At 34.0% G+C, this 21,889-nt stretch overlaps 2 protein-coding genes across 3 annotated transcripts in view; both read left to right on the forward strand.

Annotated features, from left to right (window-relative positions):
* Window positions 1–1,831: 1,831 nt before the first annotated feature.
* LOC105330771 (uncharacterized) lies at window positions 1,832–8,367 on the forward strand. Its single transcript, XM_011432672.4, has 2 exons — window positions 1,832–1,963; window positions 4,729–8,367. Exon 2 carries the CDS (start codon window positions 4,730–4,732, stop codon window positions 6,917–6,919), a length of 2,190 nt encoding a protein of 729 aa, XP_011430974.3. The 5' UTR covers window positions 1,832–1,963; window position 4,729; the 3' UTR covers window positions 6,920–8,367.
* A 1,440-nt stretch (window positions 8,368–9,807) lies between these two features.
* Window positions 9,808–21,889, forward strand: part of LOC105330782 (dynein axonemal heavy chain 5) — a 43,263-nt gene continuing 31,181 nt past the window's right edge. For both annotated transcript variants that reach the window (XM_034479304.2, XM_034479307.2), the window contains exons 1-15: window positions 9,808–10,157; window positions 10,895–10,941; window positions 11,279–11,371; window positions 14,513–14,608; window positions 15,872–15,940; window positions 16,055–16,099; window positions 17,689–18,076; window positions 18,296–18,461; window positions 18,610–18,703; window positions 19,033–19,131; window positions 19,387–19,568; window positions 19,865–20,186; window positions 20,429–20,524; window positions 21,414–21,677; window positions 21,784–21,849. In XM_034479304.2, the coding sequence (XP_034335195.2) occupies window positions 10,049–10,157; window positions 10,895–10,941; window positions 11,279–11,371; window positions 14,513–14,608; window positions 15,872–15,940; window positions 16,055–16,099; window positions 17,689–18,076; window positions 18,296–18,461; window positions 18,610–18,703; window positions 19,033–19,131; window positions 19,387–19,568; window positions 19,865–20,186; window positions 20,429–20,524; window positions 21,414–21,677; window positions 21,784–21,849 (2,136 nt within the window). In that variant the 5' untranslated portion in view covers window positions 9,808–10,048. The remainder of the gene's footprint in view (window positions 10,158–10,894; window positions 10,942–11,278; window positions 11,372–14,512; window positions 14,609–15,871; window positions 15,941–16,054; window positions 16,100–17,688; window positions 18,077–18,295; window positions 18,462–18,609; window positions 18,704–19,032; window positions 19,132–19,386; window positions 19,569–19,864; window positions 20,187–20,428; window positions 20,525–21,413; window positions 21,678–21,783; window positions 21,850–21,889) is intronic.

A 21,889-nucleotide genomic window follows, 5' to 3' on the forward strand; every position in this document is an offset into this window, starting at 1 on the left:
TTGCGCACCCATTACAGAGGTCACATCAAGTTCCCTGGGACGACTATTGCTTGTACCATTGTATTACACATGTAAAATCTATTCAGCAGATAAAGTATCCCCCTTTTTTGTCATATCCTATCATTTAGACCTTTATTTAAGAAGGCAATCGATAGAAATCAAAATCGATAAATAGTTCAGAATTTAAACATCAAAGACATAAAAAATATTACCAAAAAATTCATATTTATAATAGCTTGTCGTAATATGTCTGAATCATTTTTGGGAGTTGATTTTTAATCAACTCTCCTATGCAGTCACGCGGACAAACCGAAAGTGAAACAGTGTTTGGACCTCAGCACAAATCATTGCTCCTGACAAGACTTAGTTCTTAAAAATAATTGATGAATTCGATGTAATGTATGCTAAAGCATTGTTTTTCAAGGAAACTTATTATTTAGAAATACCTTAAAAATAGTCAGATTTTAAATGGTACGAACAATTTAAATATTTTTGTAGTCGTATATATTCCTACGCCAGAGTTCAATACAGTCTCGTTCAACTCGACGCTCGGCTGTCTCCGTAAACCCTTGTCGGAGATTTACGGTGTCAGCCGAGCGTTTGGTTGAACGAGACTAGAGTTCAAAATTGCTTGGATCCATACAATTTTCGAGAAATATTTCTACCACTGATACATATAGTTTGATTGAATTAATTTTATCTTTAAATATTATTTAACATGATTCATATGGAGGTTTCTCGACATTCTAGTCGAAAAAGTTCAAAAATTCATATTATAAAAATATACGTAATTCAAATTAGAAACTACGTATACATGTACTTGTCATGCAAAATAACATCATTGATTTTAAAATAAATAAACATCGACAAAATCAACTCCCGCCAGTTCTTCAGTACTTTGTTTAGTGTTTCTTTCTATTTTAAACCATAGACGCACGTTCTCATTGCTGGAGACTTGTTTTTTTTTCTAAGGCTAGAAATTGTGCAAATCTTCCTTACCTAACCCAAAACGCTTTGCAGTGCACTTTGATATTAAAATAGGTATGAAATACATGTAGATATTGACGAGATAACTGTTAATTAAATTTACGCACGGAAAACGTTTAAAAGGCGTTGTTTGTTGAAAATTAATGAATTTTGCAAGTATTGATTATCATCAATTGGAACCCCCCCTTTTCCAAATTGCTGGATCCGCCTCTGATTTCTGCAACGTAAAGTTGCGCTAAAATATGATTGTTTCGCTTGGCACATAAGTTCTACTTTAAAGCAGCAATAACACCAAATTTTATATTGAAGTAACATTTATGGGGATACAGTATGTATAAATATACATTTTATTAAATAGATTAAAAATATACCGCCAATTTTTTAAACGCCGTTTTTTCCCCTTTTTTTCTATATAAATACTAGTATATGCCATGCAAAAATAATATCAAATTCAATCAGTCCAGCTTAATCACGATTCCCAAACATTCAATTGTATTCAATGTCTGTAGTAAACATTGTATAAAGAATGTTGAGCTTGAGCAATTTATCATAATTGATACATCAACATCAATTGTATTATGTACCCCCCCCACACAAAAAACCAACTAAACAACCCCCCCCCCCCAAAAAAAAAACACCTCAAACGGAAGTGGACCTAATACCAATTCCTGTGGTATGCCTGCAGTCAGACGGTCTGAAGATGACAAAAAATTATTTCTGGATAACTGGATAATGTTTCCTGCATAACATGGGGCCCGCAATTCAGAAACAGCGTTACCAAACAGCATTACTCGACCCCCCCCCCCCCCCCCCTCGATCCTTTGGTCCAGCAGCAGGAGGCCGAATTCACGCAACACCGCTTCCGAAAGTAGCGCGCCATATTTTGGAAGTGTTGACAGAGGTTGCAAACGATATCAAGTGTCAGACGTCCAAATTCCGAAGTAAGTCAAGGGAAAGAGGGAGAGAAAAGGGAAAGGTAAGTCCGAAACATGGTAAAAAGTAATCAGTTGTCGAATTTCTCAACACGTAGCAAACTTCATTTCCAGTTCCAAAACGACCGTTACGTTACCTAATTTACCATAACCGTCAGCATGCATGCAGCATGAAGTTGATGGACAGGTGTATCAAAAATAACAATGATACCGACTGAAATTATTTTGCAAAGATTTTGTACAATTTAACTTATTTTTAAATGTTTTAGAAAAGCGTCAGTGTTTACAATTTGAGAAAACAGTTGATCATTCATGAGCAAATGTTAGGGGAAAGACCATTTATTAACATCTTGAACAATATGCATGCAGGTGGGGCATGCAGGCCCTAGGATATTGGAAAGTTTGAATACCCCCACCTCTTACAGATCAGTGTGTGTTTATACATTAGTGTATGATATCTAATAATTTCATCACTTATAGCAATATACAGAGTTAAAATTATAACTGTTTATGCAAATTTAAAAAGGCATTTATAAGTTACAAATCAGGGTATGTTTGAGTAATTTTCAGATGATAACTGATTGGCTTTCAACAGTTCAATGTGTCATTCGATTTTTCTGTAGGTTTTCATATTTTATTTCTTTTTGAGTTTTCAATAACAATTAATCTTCGGCCAGTGAATAATTTTCATTTTTACAAAGTTATTGTCCGTGGGCTTAATTTTTATGGTATTTTTTTCTTTCAAATTTTCTAAAATATCTGCCTGCACACAGTAAATCTTGACTGATATTTGGCTTGGCATGATAGTTGGACAGGTGATGGCATATGACTCCAAATATCAAGATGTCAGCTGAAACTCAGCTTAATTAGTACACAGGGAGCCAATGTATTCATCAATTAATGAATTTTAATTTAATCACAATGATATAAACTAAGTATTACATGTATATAGGATTTAGAGCATTCAATGATTGATAAAAACAGGAGCAAATGATAATGCTTGAAAATTTTTTAACATTATTTATTGTATTGAATTTAAAATTCACCAAAAGAGTTAACTGTTATTGAAAGGTATCTTGACACGATCTGAGCTTAAAATTTTCAAGTTTTATTTTTCAATTTTTAATGTCCAGATTGGTTAGTATGGGTATTTTTAATGCTTTATCAAAATTTTAAAGTCAAATATTGAGTTACAAGCAAGATACAAAGTTTAGAATTCTTTGTTTTGTAAACAAAACATTGGTCTTTTTATTGTTAACATATATGTTGTATTGGTATAAGTTCAATCAAATGATTCTTGATTTGTTGTAAATTATCTACATGTTACATTGTATTGTAGTATTTATGAACACATCAAATCATTATTTTATTATGATGTTATATTTTTTCCCATAAGTAAAAAGAAATAGTAATCTTACTTAACATTATTTGTAAACAAATATACGAGTCAAGCTTTGTTTACATACAATTTTTACCTCTGTATTTAGCTTGTAACTTGACTTCTAACATTAAAAATTTGGTCAATCATTCAAAATGCACAAAAAAAAGAAAAGAAAATTTTGATTTGAAGTTGTGGAGGGGTCCCTTTGATTAATTAATTCCAATGTAGTTTATATTACTACTTATTAAAATTGCAAACTGTTATTGACCCTGGTAGTTAATTTACCAGATGTGAATTCCCCTTACTGTTTGTTAGACAGACTTTTAGTTCCATGTACCAATCTGCTTAGCAGTGGGGGGTACTTATATATATGTACATATTATTATCCACCCCCCATGAATTTAACTTGACAACACTTTTATATTTGTATTATACAAATTAAAACAAAAATGAAATAATAATACCCCCCCCCCCAAAAAAAAAAAGCCTAAAAATAAACCAAACACAAAGGGTAATACATTTTCAATGAAATCTTTTTTTAGCATTGCATGAAAGGGCTCTTTGTTGAATTTTAATTTTTTTTGGATAATTGCAAATTGCAACAAATGCATTTTTAGCTCACCTGCGCTGAAAGTTTAAGTGAGTTTTCCTAATAATTTTTGTCTTGGGTTGTTCTGTCTATCTGTAACCTTTTTAATACGTTTTTAGCTTCTACTCCAGAATAAATTGGCCAATTTCAACCAAACATGGCACAAAAGCTTCAAGATCAAAGTTTTATTAAACCATTATTTCCTGGAAAAAAGTGGGGCCACAAAGGAGGGGGGGAGGTTAAATTGTCAAGATATTTTAATTTTGATACTGTAATGCTGATTTGATCAGAATTATGGCTATATTGCTCAGGTGAATGATGTGGCCCCTGGACCTCTTGTTTGGAATAGGAAGACATAATTTTGTAAAGATCGAAGTGAAATATTTTGTATGCTTGAGACTAACACAAGTATGACTGTATAGCAATGATAGTACATTGTGCGAGATATACTGTTATGTACTATAAGAGTGTAGATTTTTAGGTCATATGAGTCACGTAGGTGACCTATTGGTACTGGTCTTTGTCATTGTGTAATTGTGCATCATGCAATAACAATTTTATATTTTAACTTCTTACAAACTACAAAGCCAGTTGTTACCAATTTTGGTTTGAAATATCCCTATAATAAGAGGAATCCAAATTGTATAAATTCATGACTTTATACAAACTTTGTTTAAAATCACGGTTTGACATTAACCTTTTCAGACATTAGACCTCTTGGGCTACTTCAGTGATTTTTTCATAGCCCTGACCCTTCATTAGAAGCAAGAGCCAATGTTAACTCATACTTTAATAAACATCTAATTCTTTGATTTAATATAAAGTATTGACCTTTGTAGCATGGGGTCTGAATCTGATTTGGAAGAGTTGCACAATTCCATTTTGAGTCTGTGTGAAGATGAATCCCAATCCAAAACACTGGATCAGACTTTAAATTTGTCTCCGATAAAGGCGAACGAAGCCAGTCTAGTGGAAACCCCATCGACTAAAGATGCTGTTGACGATAAATGTACGCCCAGTTTACTGGGACCTCATCTTTCTAAAGTTGATATGACATTTACAATGCGAGCTCACAGTACTCCAATAGTTCCAAAAAGGCTCTGTCCTATGGCTGCTCCTGCTTCAATAGAAAAGGAATGTGCTAGAGATACAGAGAAAGTGGAGGAAGATGGGGATCAAGAAGATGCTGAGCTGGAAGAATTGAGGAAGATGAAGTATGAAGATTTGTTATCAGAGGTAACAGTGCTCTGTGGTCTTCCACGAAACAGTTTATGTAGTTCTGAAGGACCATCCAGGTTAAAAATGGAGGATTCCTTGAAAAACCTCAATCATACACAGCTGAGCAAAATCAACATGGACAGCATTTTGTCTCAGTCCTACATTACTAAAGATAAGCAGATGACAGGTGAAGAGGCTTCCACAGAAGATTCTAAACTGGAGGAAAGAACACCTGGAAGATTTGCAGGCCTTTCCACTACAACGCCTGTAGCTTCACTTCTTCTTGAAGAAGATGATGATGAAGAAGTGGAACTTGCAGAAGACATTCTTGGATTGGATGAGTTTATATACAGTCAGTTAGACTCAGATGATAATTTTGATGAAGAAACTTTGTTGTTTGGAGAAGATACTGTTGTGACTGACAAAACTGTGAAAAACTTCTCAAAAGTTGAAGCATCAAACAAGGAAGATTTGGACCCTGATCAGAAATCCTTACATCTAGTTCAAAATGATTACATTGTGATAGATTCAACATCAGATACTGAGAACAATCATAGTACAGGACCTGCTGAATCAAAGACATCCAGTGCAGCAACAACTTATGCTGATATTAATGCAAATGTTGTGTGTACTGGTCAGAAGAGAAAGGACAGTGATGTAGAAAAGGATGAACACGATTCAAAGAAGTCAAAAGTGTCAAATGCGAAGAAGGTGGTGACAGCTGAAGGACTTTCAAAAAAGGGTGTTGAGAAGGATGAAACAGGGTCTGATGTTGAATATGTGGTAATCAGTTTGATTGACAGCTCGGAATCTGATTTAGATGGGAAGTCGGACAAAGAGGACAATGATATTACTTTGAGAGCAGACGACAGAGAGAAAAGCCAGACAAGTACTGCTAGAAAGAATAATATTCCTACAGTGTGCGTGAGCCCTCTTGTAGATAACAAGATTTTGCAGGATCAGTGTGATTCTAGAAGCAGTCAGGCCAAAGAGGGCTATTGCGCTGAAATAGATTATAATAAAGAAAGGTCCTTCTTGAAAGATGAAAATGAATTGACTAGGAGTGTGATGAGAAGATGGAACTCGAATGGTATTCATAATCCTGACAGTAACTTGACTCATGCGACAACTTTTAGAAGAAAGAACAATGGAGTGAAAGGTCGGCTGGAAGGTTTTCATCTTTCAACTTTGCACGGGGAAAACAGTGACATAAATTACAGAAGCAACAGTGAATTAAACACAAGATCGCTCACAGATTGTATTAGAAAGCTGAAAATGGATATGATGGAATTAGAGCGGAACCATTTTGATTGTCTTCAGGACATGAAATGTATATTCAGATCGAAAATGGTTGAGAAAGATTCTGTTGACCGAAATCGCATTAGAAACCTACGATGTCAACAAGAAATGGAAGTGAGATCTGTTCATTATCATTATATAGACCCAACTGTAAAACGATGCCAACTCATGCAGCTAAAGATAGACCACATGGCACAAATTGATCATCTCCAATGTATAGCCTTGAGAGACGATGAATTTATGAGGGAGGAATATTCCAGAAAAGTGGAAGCAGAGAGAAATCGATTTGAGGAACAGTATAACAAGATATCCTCACTCATTCAACAGTTAAGTCGGAGAGAGTTTGAGGAAAAAGACGATCAGTTTGGACCTCACATAATGGTAAATCTGGCAAAAGCTCCATGTATTGCCAACAACGAGAAGCAGACCCAGGTGTCCGTTTGTTTGCCATTGGAAATTGCAAATGCCATACTCAAAGAGGACGAACTTTATGACAGATTTTATGAATATTAGGTCTATTTGGCATTCAATCAAAGAAAATTCACCCTGTGTTCTACATATTAAAATGTTATTTTTACTTTAATTTGTTAAAATCTTGAGCTCTGTTGTGATAAATAAAGAGAGTACAACTTCTTATTGCTGCCAAACTCTAAATATGTTTCAAGTTTTGTGGAAGTAAATGTAAGCTGTGATATTGATGTTTGGTTGCAAATTTGAAGGGGTTTTTCCATTCCTATATGTGATTTGATCATATTAAATGATCATACCTCATAGTACCACACATATGCTCTCTTCTGAGAATAGTCAGTCATTGGAAGCTCTTAGACACCATTGTTGATTAAAAAAAGTTGACAGAACATTTGATTCAACATGTTTTTGAAAAGGTGAAACCATTTTATGTTCCCACTCAAAATCTTCAGCTAGAAAATTTATACAGTTCACTCATAGGACCAATCATGGAAAAGTTAAGCAGCATATATCAGCTTCAAGAGCATGCAATTAAATTTCTGGATTGTTGACCTTAGAATTAGGTTGTGGTCATTAAAAAAAAAGGATGAACAAAGCGTTAAAGGGGCATGGTCACGATTTTGGTCAAATTTTTTTTTTTGATTTTAATGTTTACAATGCTTCTGTAAGGCATTTTTAATAGGCAACCAAAATTTGAGTGTCATTTGTTGAGTTATAAGCGAGTTACAGAGCTTACAATTCTTCGCTATGTAAACAAAGCATTTGTTTACATTTTGAATGTTGAAGTGAAAATTCCAGTTTTAGACCTAAAATAAATGTGTTAATCGTTAGGAACTGTTCATTTATGCTTAAAATGAATAAGATGATATACAAATCAGCTTGAAAACAATTTTTTATTGGTATATTGAACCTATGTAAACAAAAACAGGGCACAAGCCTTGTTTTCATGACAAAGAATTGTGAGCCCTGTATCTTGCTAAAAGCTCAACGACTGGCACCCAAATTTCATTTGATCATTAAAAATGCATTCCTTAAGCATTGTAAATAATAAAAACAGAGAAATAGAATTTGACCAAACTTTAAACTTTAAGTTTATACTTTGAAATTATCTACAAAGAAAGCACTTGGTACATACCTGTCTATTTTGGAGAGCCATTAAAAGTTCATGTGCCATAGAAATATCTCTACAAAATTATCTGAAGGTTCATGTACCATAGTTTGAGTAAAAAAAAAAAGATTGCCAGAAATATAAATCCCCTGTTAATTCATCTATTTTAAACTATCTCTTTAAATTAAATCTTTGCAAAAGGACATCATTTTCTTGATTACTTTGCAGTCTTTCCAGACCTGATAGTGTATTGTAGACCCCTTTTTAATAAACGCTGGTAATTAATATTCGCACAAAATTATTGTGATCCTTGCAGATCTGGCTTTTATTTTGCAGACAATTTTTAACAAACTGAAGTTATAATAAGAAATTGATGCTTAGGATTTTATATTTTAGTGAGTTGATGCAAAACGGTGCAGTTAAGTAGTGAGGGAAAAATAAGAAATATACAGTATTTTCTGTTTATATTTTCAAATTGATGCAAAGAAGTATAATACATGTACTTGAATGTGTAAAATCTTAATGTTCACACATTTGTATGATTTTATTTTTGTCTTAAATATTTCGATAGTTGTTTGATTAAATAATAAATGTACGAAAGACTATATTGCAGCCTTGTATGTGCATTGCAATTGCAGCAGAAGTACATGTAAAAACAGAGCAGGTGTTTATATATGTATATGTACAGTGCCTTTTGTTCTTTCTAATTTACTAGTACATGTATTTAGTACTCACTTTACAGTTATACCGGAACATCTATTTATTAAAAAATAGATTAATACTCATATTGTAACTGTGTTAAAAAAAAAGATAAATTCAAGTCCGAAATATTGATTCAATTTTGTGGAATTTTAAATTTGGCTCCATCGTGAGTAAGGATGGCAAAAATTAAATTATCAATAAATATTAACCAAGTTATGTCTTTGTGAGTGGATATAATTTATTTAGAGAATTTTGGATGAAGTTTGATTTCTTGTTGAGACCAATAATTTCATAATTACCGGTACATGCCATTTGGTCAAACCTTTGAACAACTGGCATTACTGTACAGATACTACAAGTGCATCGACTTCGTTTCAGGATCGAATGATTGAATTTATATGCATGCAGTGGGTATACTCTATAATATCCAACTTTTTGAGATTTTCACCTAAAGAGGATGTGTATTGCCTATCCAAATCGAAAATATATTCCATGTGACCAAAATTTGTCTCACTGTAGCACTTGAAATCATATTTGAAAGCAACGTTAACTTGATGGGCTTAAAGCCTTTACATGAAGCAAGTTCTTTTGCAACGTAATGTTATATTTGTGAAGAATGACAACTCTTCCCGTCTTATAAATATTTTTTTACGAAGCATATTGTCGCAAGCGACGGTGTTTTAAAATATCAGTTTACAAAATTTTTAAATATTAATTTCTTTGTTTACACAACTCATATAGTTTCGATTCTCAAATTACGTAAGAATCTATAAATTATACGGTCGTGGGTGACTCGATGTCGAATCATTTTTTTTAAATCCACATGTAGCAAGGCCAATGGAAAGTGAAAAAAAAATCCACACAACATCTAAGCTTAATCTTTACTTGTTCATTAATCTAACAAATTAATTACAATGTTATCCAAATCTTAGTGTTTATGTATGCTAGAAAGAAATCTCACGTAATGGTGTTTCACCATAATGACATTTCCCGCGAATATTCGCGCACCTTACTCCTTAGCATCATGTTTCTATGGACACGACGCTACCTTGTCGTTATGGATGTTACTCCGCGATAAAAGTTCATTTAAGGTCTTCGTGAAACTTATCAATATCTGCCACAGAGACGCTAATTTGTCGGTTATAAGTACATATACATTTATGTAGAAAATTCATTGATTTTGAAGCGTACTTGTTCACGTTTTAAAAAGATTTGATATTCGTACGAGTTGCGAGTATTCATACGCGCTCACCGGAAACGGTCTGTTACTTTTTCAAGTTGTGAAGGACGGGGATGTCGCCCGTCTAATCGGTAGATCGTAGTGTAGTTTACTTTAGGATTATTGTAGCAGTGCATTTTACGAAATGGCTGATACAGAGCAACAGGATGGGGGACCAAGTGAAAAGGAGTCCACTAAACCCCCCAGCCCCAAGCCTGACCAAGAGGTGGCACCCCCATTGGTATCTGTGAAGGGTATGTAGGATAGACCCCCTTGAAGATTTTTTTTTATTTTGATGTATGAGAGGGTATTTATTTGAATAAAGGAAACAGAGGAAAAAATATTTTTTGAGAGAAAACAAATTTTTGCGTTAATTTTTAGAAGTTGATCAAAGGAATTAACATTTTTCAAAATCAAATGTATAAATCTGTATACAATTTTCAATTATCAAAACAGGCAGAACATTAGAGCCTAAATTATGAGAATGCCATAAAAATGGTGGATTCTTGACATTTGGAAACTTAAAAATTTTTGACAGTTATTCTAATGTTATGAGGATTTCTGTCAGTTCAGAGTTAAATTTGTTTTAATGGGAGAGAGAGAATGGGTGTCTAGATATTGGTAACACATTGGAGTTCTTGCGTATCTAAGACTTAAAAGAATAGTCTATGAAAAGAATTATTACATCCATTGCACCCCTACTGTAAATTGTTGATAGAAGTCTTCTAGCCTAGGGCTAAACATCTGATTTTATTGAATTCAGATTCTGCAAGGAAGGAAAAAACTGCATACCTTATAGTTTATTCACCTTTTGTAGACTTTACACAGCAAATGGAGTGTTTGGCACCTTTTTTTCTTTGATCTACCCTGTACAATGAATAATTTATCATTTACTTGTTTTTCCTTGGTTCATCTTATATTAATTAAAGCAAGACTCAAAGAGAAAGCACATATTTTTCTTGGTATAATATGCGTTTTTCTGGTTGAATAGGAGATGAAAAGAAGAAACCTCCAGCGAAGCAAGCAGCGCAACCAAAGGTTTGCTTTTTTCACATGAATCAAATTTATTTAACATTAAATGAAAGTATATAGATGATTTGTGAATAGTGTCTTTCTTATAATTGTAAATTTTAGAAGGGCTTTTCTAATTTTTGACACCAAATTTTTGATAAAACGTCTAGCTTTACCATAAAAACATTTTTTTATAAAAATGAATACATGCAAAAGAATCATCAATTTTCATTGAAATCAATGTGGCCTGACTGAAGTAGAATTAAGTATAAGAGAATATATTTCCACAGCTTGCCTAAATGGCCCAACAAATCTTGCTGATTGATGTCTTGAAAACTAAAACATGATAATGCTTCTTTCTTAGGTTACGCAGCAAAAGAAAAATGTCCTCAGCAGCGAGGCCATGAAAGAGATGCAGAAGCGGGCAAAACAGAACCGCGAAGAAAGACAAATGCAGGTATGTATGAAAGGCTCACCACGGGGGTAGTGTTGAGTGATAGAACTTTATAGTTTAATGTGCTATTTGTATGTAAAATCCCCCACTTCCAATTTTATGTAACTTTTTTCTGATAATAAAACTTTTCAAAATTATTAAAGGCGTCTGAAATTGAGGTAAATGCATGTGGTTGGTTTGAAAAGACTCAAATCACATAATCCGGGAGATAATAAAGAAATGGATGGATCCTGAATACATGCATGTATTTACTCTGCTCTTTGGCTTTTTATTTCTGTGTTGAAATTGCGAGCTTTATCCACTTTTATCCCGCGTCAGAAATTTGAGAATAAATATCACTGAGAAAACGGCATGAATGGAAATCTTGAGCGAAATTAAACTACGCTGTCTCTAGCCAACGTGAAATGACCATGTATTGAGTATATGGGGTATGCAGACACATTTACGATGTTAGACATTTCGCAAATCAATATTGGTATTCTTTTGTTGGAGTTAACAATGTCTTTATAGCAGCATTAATACCTCGGCTAATGTTTGGTCTGTAGCATTGGTTTATCATTTGGAGATCTCAGTCCGCATACATTTCCCTCCTATCAAATACAGAAATTATGCTCTCAATTGCCCTTTGCTTGAACAAAAAAAATTGCATAATGATTATTACCAATGGGTATAAAAAGACCATTTTACAGTATGTCTAGATTTTATTTACAATTGATTGTGTTAAATCTTGAGTCAATATTTACCCTTTCTGTGAACCAACAAAGGGCTTTAATAAATGAAGTGTGAATTTACTTAAGTAACACAAAATCTGTCTAGATAGACCGGAGAAACCAATTTTCTTCCAGTGAGAGTTAACTTTTTTCTTTCTTTCAAAAGCTTTCATTTTTCTTTGCATTTCTTCACAGGTACATGTATTTGCAATCATGTTTGAATTAAAAATTTTTTTCTCTCCAAGACAAGTAGTTGTCAAACTTTACTCCAGGATATTTAATGCTTAGTTTTCATTTAAATAGGCAGCTAATAGCAGAGAAAATCATTCATGTGATTTATTATTTAAATCTAGATAATGTTTCGAAATGTTTCTTTTTTTTCCAGTCAGTGGTGCATAAGATTTCTCTTATGAAGTTTTAAGTTCAGAGCTAAGACTAGATTTATTAGCTATAGCTTTTGTTCTTTTTTTCAAGATCTACCAGTAGGCCTTGGTATATAGAACTACGAATTTTTCTCAGGGGTTGGAAATGAAGTAATTTAATTTCATCTAGAAAGATTGAATCAAAAGAAATAAAAGAGCCCTACTAGTAGAAGCAATTTTAAAATGCATGCAACCTTGTATCAGTCTTAAGTGTCTTTCAGTTTTTTTAACCTTGGGTAAAAGAACCTTGTTTTAAAAGTAAATACAAGTATCATATTTATTAATAGTTGAGAAGCAGGAAAAACCTTTGGATCAGACATGACGCATATTGGAGCCAAGTTACGAAATTTTTGTAACAAATTTGTCATGTTTAATCTTTCCATTTAATGATTCGGCTTAGAATTATAAATGCAATTGTTCTTGAATAATATGAAAAATGGACGATTGTTATTTCTGTGCCAAAATGCAGGAGGTAGCTTAGAGATTGATAATATCGCTGCGTGTAGGTTGAACTTTACAGGGGCCCCCATTTTGTTGTATTGTAGCCATGGACACAGCTCTTTATCAATCTTTTTAAATGCTTTATAGACATATATGCAGTAGATGCCATCGGAGACCGGTTCTAAGGGTGCACACATACTCGCACACTTACCGTCTTAATACGTTAAGCCGCCTATTGTTTTGGTCCAAATCTGCCAGCCATTTAAAAAAAAAATGAAGGCTGTTAACCTTCATTAATCCTGGAGTTGAGAAATCTCTCATTTAGAACTGGTTGTAATACAGCTAAAATGAAGATTAATACAGCTCCATAGATTTATTTTGTTGATATTGTAGATATGCAGTGCAGGGTTCAATTCTAGGACTAAGATGAAAATTCAATTTAACCTTGTAAAATGATAGGGTTGTAGTGGAAAAAATACCTTGGTAGTTTATAGTTCTTTAAAGTTTAAGCACTTTATATAAGGACAATGCATGTATTTAAAACTAAACGGCATTTAATCTTGAGTAAAAATCGTGATGGTCTTTACCGGTACACAGAAATTTGGTCCATAATCAGATAACCAAAGGCATCAAAATTAAAAGGCCGAAAAAAAATATTGGCCAAGATATTTTTTAAAACCAGCATTGGCATTTTCATATGCAAGTGATTTTCACCTATTCACATTATATCAATGGTGTCTGCATTGGAATTGAATGAGATTTATTGCATTTGATGAATTTATTAACAGACATTTCATTCAGGTCCTAAAAATCGAACAACTTCAGCATACAACTATTGCTTGCTTTTTGTTAATCTTTTAAAACCTCCATTGTATACCTGTATAAACTTGGTTTTCAAACTTTGATTTGATTACGTAATATGAAGTCCCTATTTGTGCAAATGCATTCAGTGGAAGAGCCAAGTTAACCACAAAACTAACAGGAAGGGGACAGAAAATACCCCCCCCCCCCACACACACACACTACAAAAAACCCAATGCAAATGCATAAAAGACCAAAACATAATATAAATATGAAATATTTTCTGACTATGAATACCCAATAGCAAGTTTATAACCTCCTTCAATGCAACCTATTTTATTTTTGAAGTATAGGCAATAAACTTGCTATGGTCTGAATTGCCAGTGAATAGGTTTTTTTATTATACACTGTACAGATCGGAGTCAAGTTAGGGTTTTAAATTTTATTCTATTATGAAAGAGGTATTTTATAATTTATTTATGATTTGAAAACATTTGAGGCTTTATAATGCTTCTACTGCTTCTTTATTTGTGGGACCCACCCCCTATAAAAAAGGGGCAACACTACATGCAGGACTGTTAAAGTCTTGTGAAACATTCATCTTCTACATTACAAATGCAAAACACAAGTTGAATTTTAGATGAAATGACTAACCATTAAGATAACACTTGAAAAGAAAATGAATAGATATATGATATACCGATTAATAATGATAAACTTTGCTTTTCATACACAAGAATGGACTTTGAATCTTTTGAATTATTTTGCAGTGTGATGCAAGGCACCAGCATATGTTCCAACAACTGGCAAATGCCCTGAACCTAGAAGTCAGTGCTGTGGAAGACTTTCTGTTTGGAGATGAGAGGGTAAGTAAAAATGAATCTTTTCTTTCTTCCTTGATATCTCCTCATACCACCAACATTCTTTCACTGTCCTTGTGTTAAAACGTCTGACAGACTTGGTTAAGTTAAGGAAAAAAATAAGCGCTTTTAGCTGCATGATTTGTGATTTGTATGGAATTTGTATAAAATTTGTATGGAATTTGTATAAAAATCATAATAAGTCAAAAGTATATTTAGTTAGGGAACTTAACAGATAAATATGTTCGAAGAAACTTGGCGAGAAATTTAATATATAACTACAGAATAAATAAACATATCTCAAGCTCTTGTACATGTATTTGGAAATTATTTCCACATGATAACTCGTTCGAAAATTGTCATTAGAATAAAATAAATGATAGTACTGATGTGTCAGGTTGAGAATAGAAGATTACTGAATGAGTGGAGTATTGGGCTCTTGTCCTGAAGAAGTTAAGAAAACATGTCCTCGAATTAGCCCTAAATGTTATTCTATGAAGAGACGATTCTCCAGTTCTGTTGATATATGGCCACCTGATTCACAATGACCATAAGATCTTACTCTGTGTTCATCACAGACAGAGTTATCGGATTGAGTTTGGATTGGGCCGGTAATCAAATAGTTCAGTAGTGGACTCAACAGTTCCAAATAGCTTGGGTCAATATTTATCTTGTGACACTTTGAAGGGCCTGGTCTATATATCTACCTGGTGTTAAGGTGTATTAAATCTGGGTTTGAAAACTGTTAAACGTTTAATGCTTAAATTGTTGAAATCTGATACATTTCTTATATCTCTATTTGCTTTTCTGTCATTACTTGTTTGCTAAAGGGCTATATGGGAATTAGAGTAAATTGGGTTTGGAGTTCAAAGTGGGAATGATTATTTCTAGCAAATTTGGCATGTAGGAATTCTGACCTGACACAATTGTGCATCATGAATTAAAAATCAATAGAGAGAAGTCATTAAAAAATGTTCAGAAATGATATTTTGTGACTGTTAAAATGTTATTCATTCTATAAATTAAAGACAATTGTGGTTAGGATTTGCGGATGGATTTTCTTGAAAACAGTCACTCCACTTTCCCAAAGATGTGTCTATATAAACACAGAAATTTTTTGTGGAATTAAATGAATAGAATTTTATTTGTAAAAGGTATTCTGTACCTTGTCGAAATTTATGAGCATGTTTGTTGGAGAGTTTCTTTGTAGTTAAGTTGACACATGTTGATTTGCTATTATAAATATGATGCCAATATTTCTTCTTTTAGTTTGACATGATTGAGCCATTTTTCAAGGAGAATGGAACACGAAAACTTATCTTCTTCTATCAAGACGCAGTAAGTTCATGACTGGAAATGATTTCTACAATTTGATATTTATTATATCATATAATCTATTCCCATCTACAAACAATGAATTGAAATAATTTTCTTGTCTTTTTTCTTCATCAGGGAAATGGCCAGAAGAAACTCTTTTTAACCCCAGGAGATGCAGAGGTATAGATAAATATATGTATATCTAAATCTTTCTTATCAGCACGCATTGCTTTGATGTTAGATTCCGTATTGAATAGATTAATGGAGGGAGAGGAAAAGTTTCATAAGAGAAAACACTTCAATCAAATTAAAAAGGAAACACTTCGATCAAATTAAAAAGCCGGAATAGAGTCTTCTTTTTATGAAAAAGCCTTGTGTATGAAGTACTAAAAGACAGTTTAACAAAATCAATGCTGAATAAAGCGGTGGACTAGATTCAGGGGAACAAAAGCACGGTTCATTGAAACACCCCCTGTCTTAATAGAAAAAATACAGATTGATTTCATGAATAAATAAGGATCTTTTAATGCTGTGCTCCAATTAGCATCTAAAATGCCTTTAATCCCAGATAATCATGTTCTTGTTTTGTTCTTTGTCAATAGAAAATCTCATGTTTTATAGCTGAAAAATAAAAAAAAAATTGGAAGGGAAGTGGGGAGGAGGGTAGGGGTGTGGGGTTGGATTGGGGTAAGGGGAATGGACATGTATATAGTAGAGGTAACCTGTTAATATTAAATGACTCTGCCGAGCGAGGATGCTCTTGATCTCTTCTCCTTTATTACAACATGTCAATAGAACTAAATTCTGACTCGGGGCACAGAGCTAGACCATAGAATATCAATTAGTTCCCACATAAAAAAGCCATTCATAGCCCAAGTGTTTTGATATTGACATGTTGTCGAACTGTTTCGGACTTCCGATAGTGGAAGTTAAGCACTTAGAGACCACTAAATGCAATGCCTACCGAGAAAAACGGGCTTTCTATTGATTTGGCATTTTAGATAAGTGATATCCAATCGAGTCAAAGATTTGGTAGTAAAAGAAAAAAAAAGAAACCTGGCTTTTTATGTAGTCCCTAGAGTCTTAAGAGAAGAATTACAGTATTGGGTCATTGGTATCAAAGATTGGTTCACAAGTTTGAGTTGTCAGGAGTGAAGGCAGATTTTGATCAACACCAGGGGTAGAGAGATTATTGATATTTTTGCCTCTTCTATAAGGGGGAATGCTGTGACACTGTTAATCAATATGCTAGCCGCTAAATACCTGATGTAAAGGCTTCAATCGGGGGACTAAATGAATTATGAATTACCTCCGATACATTCAAAGAAGGTTATTGAAAGCAGCCACGTTTGGTCGTTAATTACACTGTAGCTAAACATGCAATCAGAATGGTGGGGAAAAAGTGGAATCCAGATTTATTGGGTGTTCAATTAATATTAAAACGTGACTTTTTTGCTCTCACCAATGAAGCTTTGTAAAGGGTTGATTACTTTTGATATTTTTTATGACGGTGTTACGTCAGTCATTGAATCTCCTTTGTCTGTATTACTGAAAAGATAACATTAGCTTTTAGAATTTTTAAAAATGAATACATCCTCTGAGATGCAAGGATGCATCTACACATTGATAAACTATTCTGCTTTTCAAATGTAATTTCTTTTATATCTTTTGTTGATAGGATACAATAATGGCATTCATTCTTACCAATTTTTTCTACAAAATACAAAAATGTCTGAAAGTTAAGTATAAGAAAATGAATTTTTTTGTAGGGCCTCCATGGCATATGCTTGTACTTCTTACGAACATCTCCAAAGGCCATTACCCCTGCCAACATTGCACAGGAGGTCAACTTTGGCATGGTGGATGCCACCGGAGGAAACGTCCTCAATAGCATGGAGAAATACCTCTCCAAAATCATCCTGCCCGCCCTCAAGTCGCTTGAGGCCTGGGGCACCATCTCCATGCCCTCCTCCTCGGAGGAAAACGCAGAAAAGAAAACTGCCCCCCAAGTGGACGAGTTCCTGGAACATTTGGAGAACTTCATCAGCAATCTGCTTTCTGCTGTCGACAATATGGAGGGACAGGTCACTCTTGCGGAGAATGGAATCGGGGATGTCGTAGATAGCTTTGCTTCTCCTCAAGATTACCAGGCTGCAGGTATAAATAAATGTTTAATTGATGAATTAAATCTACCATGTTGATTTAATTTAACCATTTGAAAGTTGTAGCAGATTTGCGCATTAATGGCATAGATTCTTAAAAATATATGATTTTAAAACCAATGTTTCGGGGAAAAAGAAAAGCAAATATTTTTCATACTTGTGTCTTTGTTATTTTGAAACTGTTTCAGAGAAAGAATTGTTTGCTCTATTACAGCTGCCAACACTGAATATTTGGAAAAGTTTGAGAATCTCTTGGCCACATGGTCTAAGCAGATTGAACAGGTATTGGCTGAATCCGAGCAGATGAGGAGAGAAGCAGACGACATTGGTCCAACAGCTGAGTTGGCTTACTGGAAGAGCAGGATGGCTAAATTCAACAAGTAGGCAAAAAGATTCTCAAGAACAGCAAAGCAGCATTGATCTTGATTGTGAATAAATAAGTTATTAGCATTGCTTTGGATTGCAATGGGTTTCAATCTACAGAAAACTTAATAGGATATGAGAATAAACTTTGGATATATTTTGTAGTTTGCTGGAACAAATGAAGAGTCCCCGCTGTAAAGCTGTAGTTGGTGTGCTCCAAGTCGCCAAGTCAAAGTCACTCCGTAGATGGAAGGAGTTGGTAAGAATTAAGCTTCTCTTTTATCCTATTTCTAACTTTTCAAGATTTGTCTTTGGAATCCTTTGGTTAACTCTGAAAATACAAGATAAAGTTGCATTACTAAAAAGGTGGAAACTCAGGTCTGTTTTTGGTGCTGAGCTTCAGTGATAGAAGCAGTGTTGACTTGAATAATATGAACTTGCTCACGAAATGCTCAAAAAATGAAAAAAAAATTGAGGAGAATATTAATGCTTAACTTTTCTTTGTTCATAAAACAATGAGAATTTTGTTGAATTTATCTTAGACATCACTGTTCCTTTAAATATTTATGCTTTTCTTTTAAATCACAGGATGGTCAGATCACAGACACAGCCAATGAAGCCAAGGACAATGTGAAGTACCTGTACACCTTGGACAAGTTCTTTGGTCCATTGGTCAAATGTACACCTGTAAGTACCTATATTTAACAGCTACTAAGTTAACTGTCCGAAGCTACTGGCCAAAGACTAATTCTCGCTTAGTACCTATTCTTGCAACCACATCATTTTGCCTGTTAAATTATGACATTTCTTTGCAAGGAATTGTACTTGGTGAGAATTAGTCTTAAGCCAGTAGGGTAACAATTTTTGAAGTAAAGAAAATTTGGTACCCCAAAAAATTGTTTTGCCATCTGAGGATTTATGTGAATGGTATTTTGATTGCAGGCCACAATGGTGGAACACATTCCAAGCCTGATGAATGCCATCAGGATGATCTATAGTATTTCTCAGTATTACAACACCTCCGAGAGAATGACTTCACTCTTTGTCAAGGTCACCAATCAGATGATCACTACCTGTAAAGCCTACATTATGCACGATGTCAGTAAAATCTGGGAAATCCCACGGTACGTCTACTTACCCTTATGTAACAACAGATAGAAAATATGAAGTTATTTGTAAATGTAGAAAAAATTGTGTCAGTCAGTTTAATTATGAAATTCAAAGAAGACTTAAAAGTCAGTGTCTAGGTGTTTGAATTCTTAATCCAAAATCGGATTTGGGCTGTGTCGAAGACTGTGAGATGAGATCATGCCATGTCAGTGAAAAATAGTGAATTATGTCTAAATGATGTACAGATAACAGTAGGAATAAATAAATCTTGCCTGCATTTAATTGATATGATTTTTTGTTGCTATCACAGACCAGTGCTCCTGCAGAGATTGAACGAGTGCATCCAACTGAACGAGGAGTACCAGAAACAGTTCCAGAGAACCAAGGAAAAGCTCCGAGAGAACCCGAATGAGCGGCAGTTTGAGTTCAGTGAGAACTACATCTTTGGTAAATTTGACACGTTCTGCAAGCGTCTGGAGAAGATAGCTGACATGGTGAACACGATGGAGATGTTTTCTAGCCTTCACACGGTCAAGATTGAAGGGATTGACACCATCGCTGTCAAGTACAAGACGATTGTAGACGCCACCAAGAAGAAGAATTATAACATCCTTGACCATAGGAAAACAGAGGTAATGACAAGGGAGATAATTCAGTTACAAGAATTTGGTGTAAAGTTCAATTAATAACCTGCATGAGTTTTTTTCCTATATTTGTATGAAAAATAAGATCTTGTATTTTTGTTTCATACAGAATTACATTGCAAAGTTTCATACTTTTAACAATATTTTTTACTATGCAAAATGAGATGAAAAGTTTAGTTGGATGAAAATAAATCATGTTTTGAAATAACATGTTTTTTTTTTCAATTTAGTATGATGTAGATTACATTGAGTTCCGTAGTCAGATTGATGCCCTCAGAGCAAACATCCAAAACTTCATGGACTCCTGGTTTTCTAGGTCTCTAACTGTAAGTATTCAAAATCTCTCTATCCACAAAAACTAAAAAAAAAAAATATTCATTTCATGAATAATATGTTTTCTACTGCTCATTTTAGACTTGTATTAATTTTCAAGAATTTTCAAGAAAAAAAATGTCAAACGGATTTGTAAAGAAAACCTTTAAAAGTTTCAATAGTAAACAAAAGTTGAATTATATTGTTGACTAATGTTGTAAATACAAATACTGATATGCAAATACTGAGGAGAATTTAAGTTAATATCTTTTAATGATTGTCTGTGATCAGGGAGTGAGGGTAAGTTTCTCGTTAAATGTAGTATCACTTTGAGGAATCTTCTATACATGTCTGTATTACTGTGTAGAAAAGTCAGCTATCTCATCCATGCAAATCTCTATGGGATTTTCTGAATTTGTCATTTTTCTACTGTGAGTAGCTTCCAACATGGAATTTGTCTCTTTTTCCTTTGATTTCAAGTTTTTATTATCAATGACCGATAAGAAATATATCAGAGACAGAATATGAATATTGTGCTTCCACGACTTTTGTATGATGATGTTCAAAAGCACACATTAATAGTATTTATGTAAGATTTCTCAGTATATTTATACTCCACAATTATGAAAAAGGTTAGATGTTGTGAAAACAAATTGACAGGAATGCCACTTGTCTTTGTACATGTAATCACAGTTGCATGTTTTGCTGAGAGAGAGAGAGAGAGCAAGAGAGAGAGAGAGAGAGAGGAGAGAGAGAGAGAAGGTTAAAAGATGTTGAGAAAGAAAGGTAGGAAAGAAAAAGAAACATACATAGATGGGAAAAAAGAAGGAGACAGGATAAGGCAAAGAAAGTACTAACAATAGAGAACAAATAAAGCATAATTTGTAACAATTTCTGTGACAGACTGAGAAAGCAGTGGAACTTCTGACTAAGTTTGAGAGCATAGGAGGAGCAGAGCTGGACATGAATGAGAAGTACATGCGGGTCCTGATGAATTATGGGAAGGATCTGGAGGCCATCAGAAAGGCGTACCAGAAGTACAAGGCTGAGCCCCTGATTCCCAGGAACTTGCCCCCAGTGGCCGGCCGAATCGCCTGGTCAAGACAGCTCTACAGGAAGATTGAACACCCAATGAAAGTATTCAAGACCAAGCCTGAGATTCTGAAGGTTTGTTTTTGTGTGTTTTGATGATGAAAATTTGACATGTATTTAATTTTGATAATCTGTTACAACATCCAAATGTAAATTTTGAACGCATTATTTTGAATTGCAGCATCCAGAGGCAAAGAAAATTGTGAGGAATTACAACAAAATGGCTGGAGTTTTGTTAGAGTATGAGGTAAGAAAAACAAACATAAAATGCCTTTTCCCTTGCACAA

This window comes from Magallana gigas, chromosome 9, assembly GCF_963853765.1.
Source record: "Magallana gigas chromosome 9, xbMagGiga1.1, whole genome shotgun sequence".
NCBI lineage: Eukaryota > Metazoa > Mollusca > Bivalvia > Ostreida > Ostreidae > Magallana > Magallana gigas.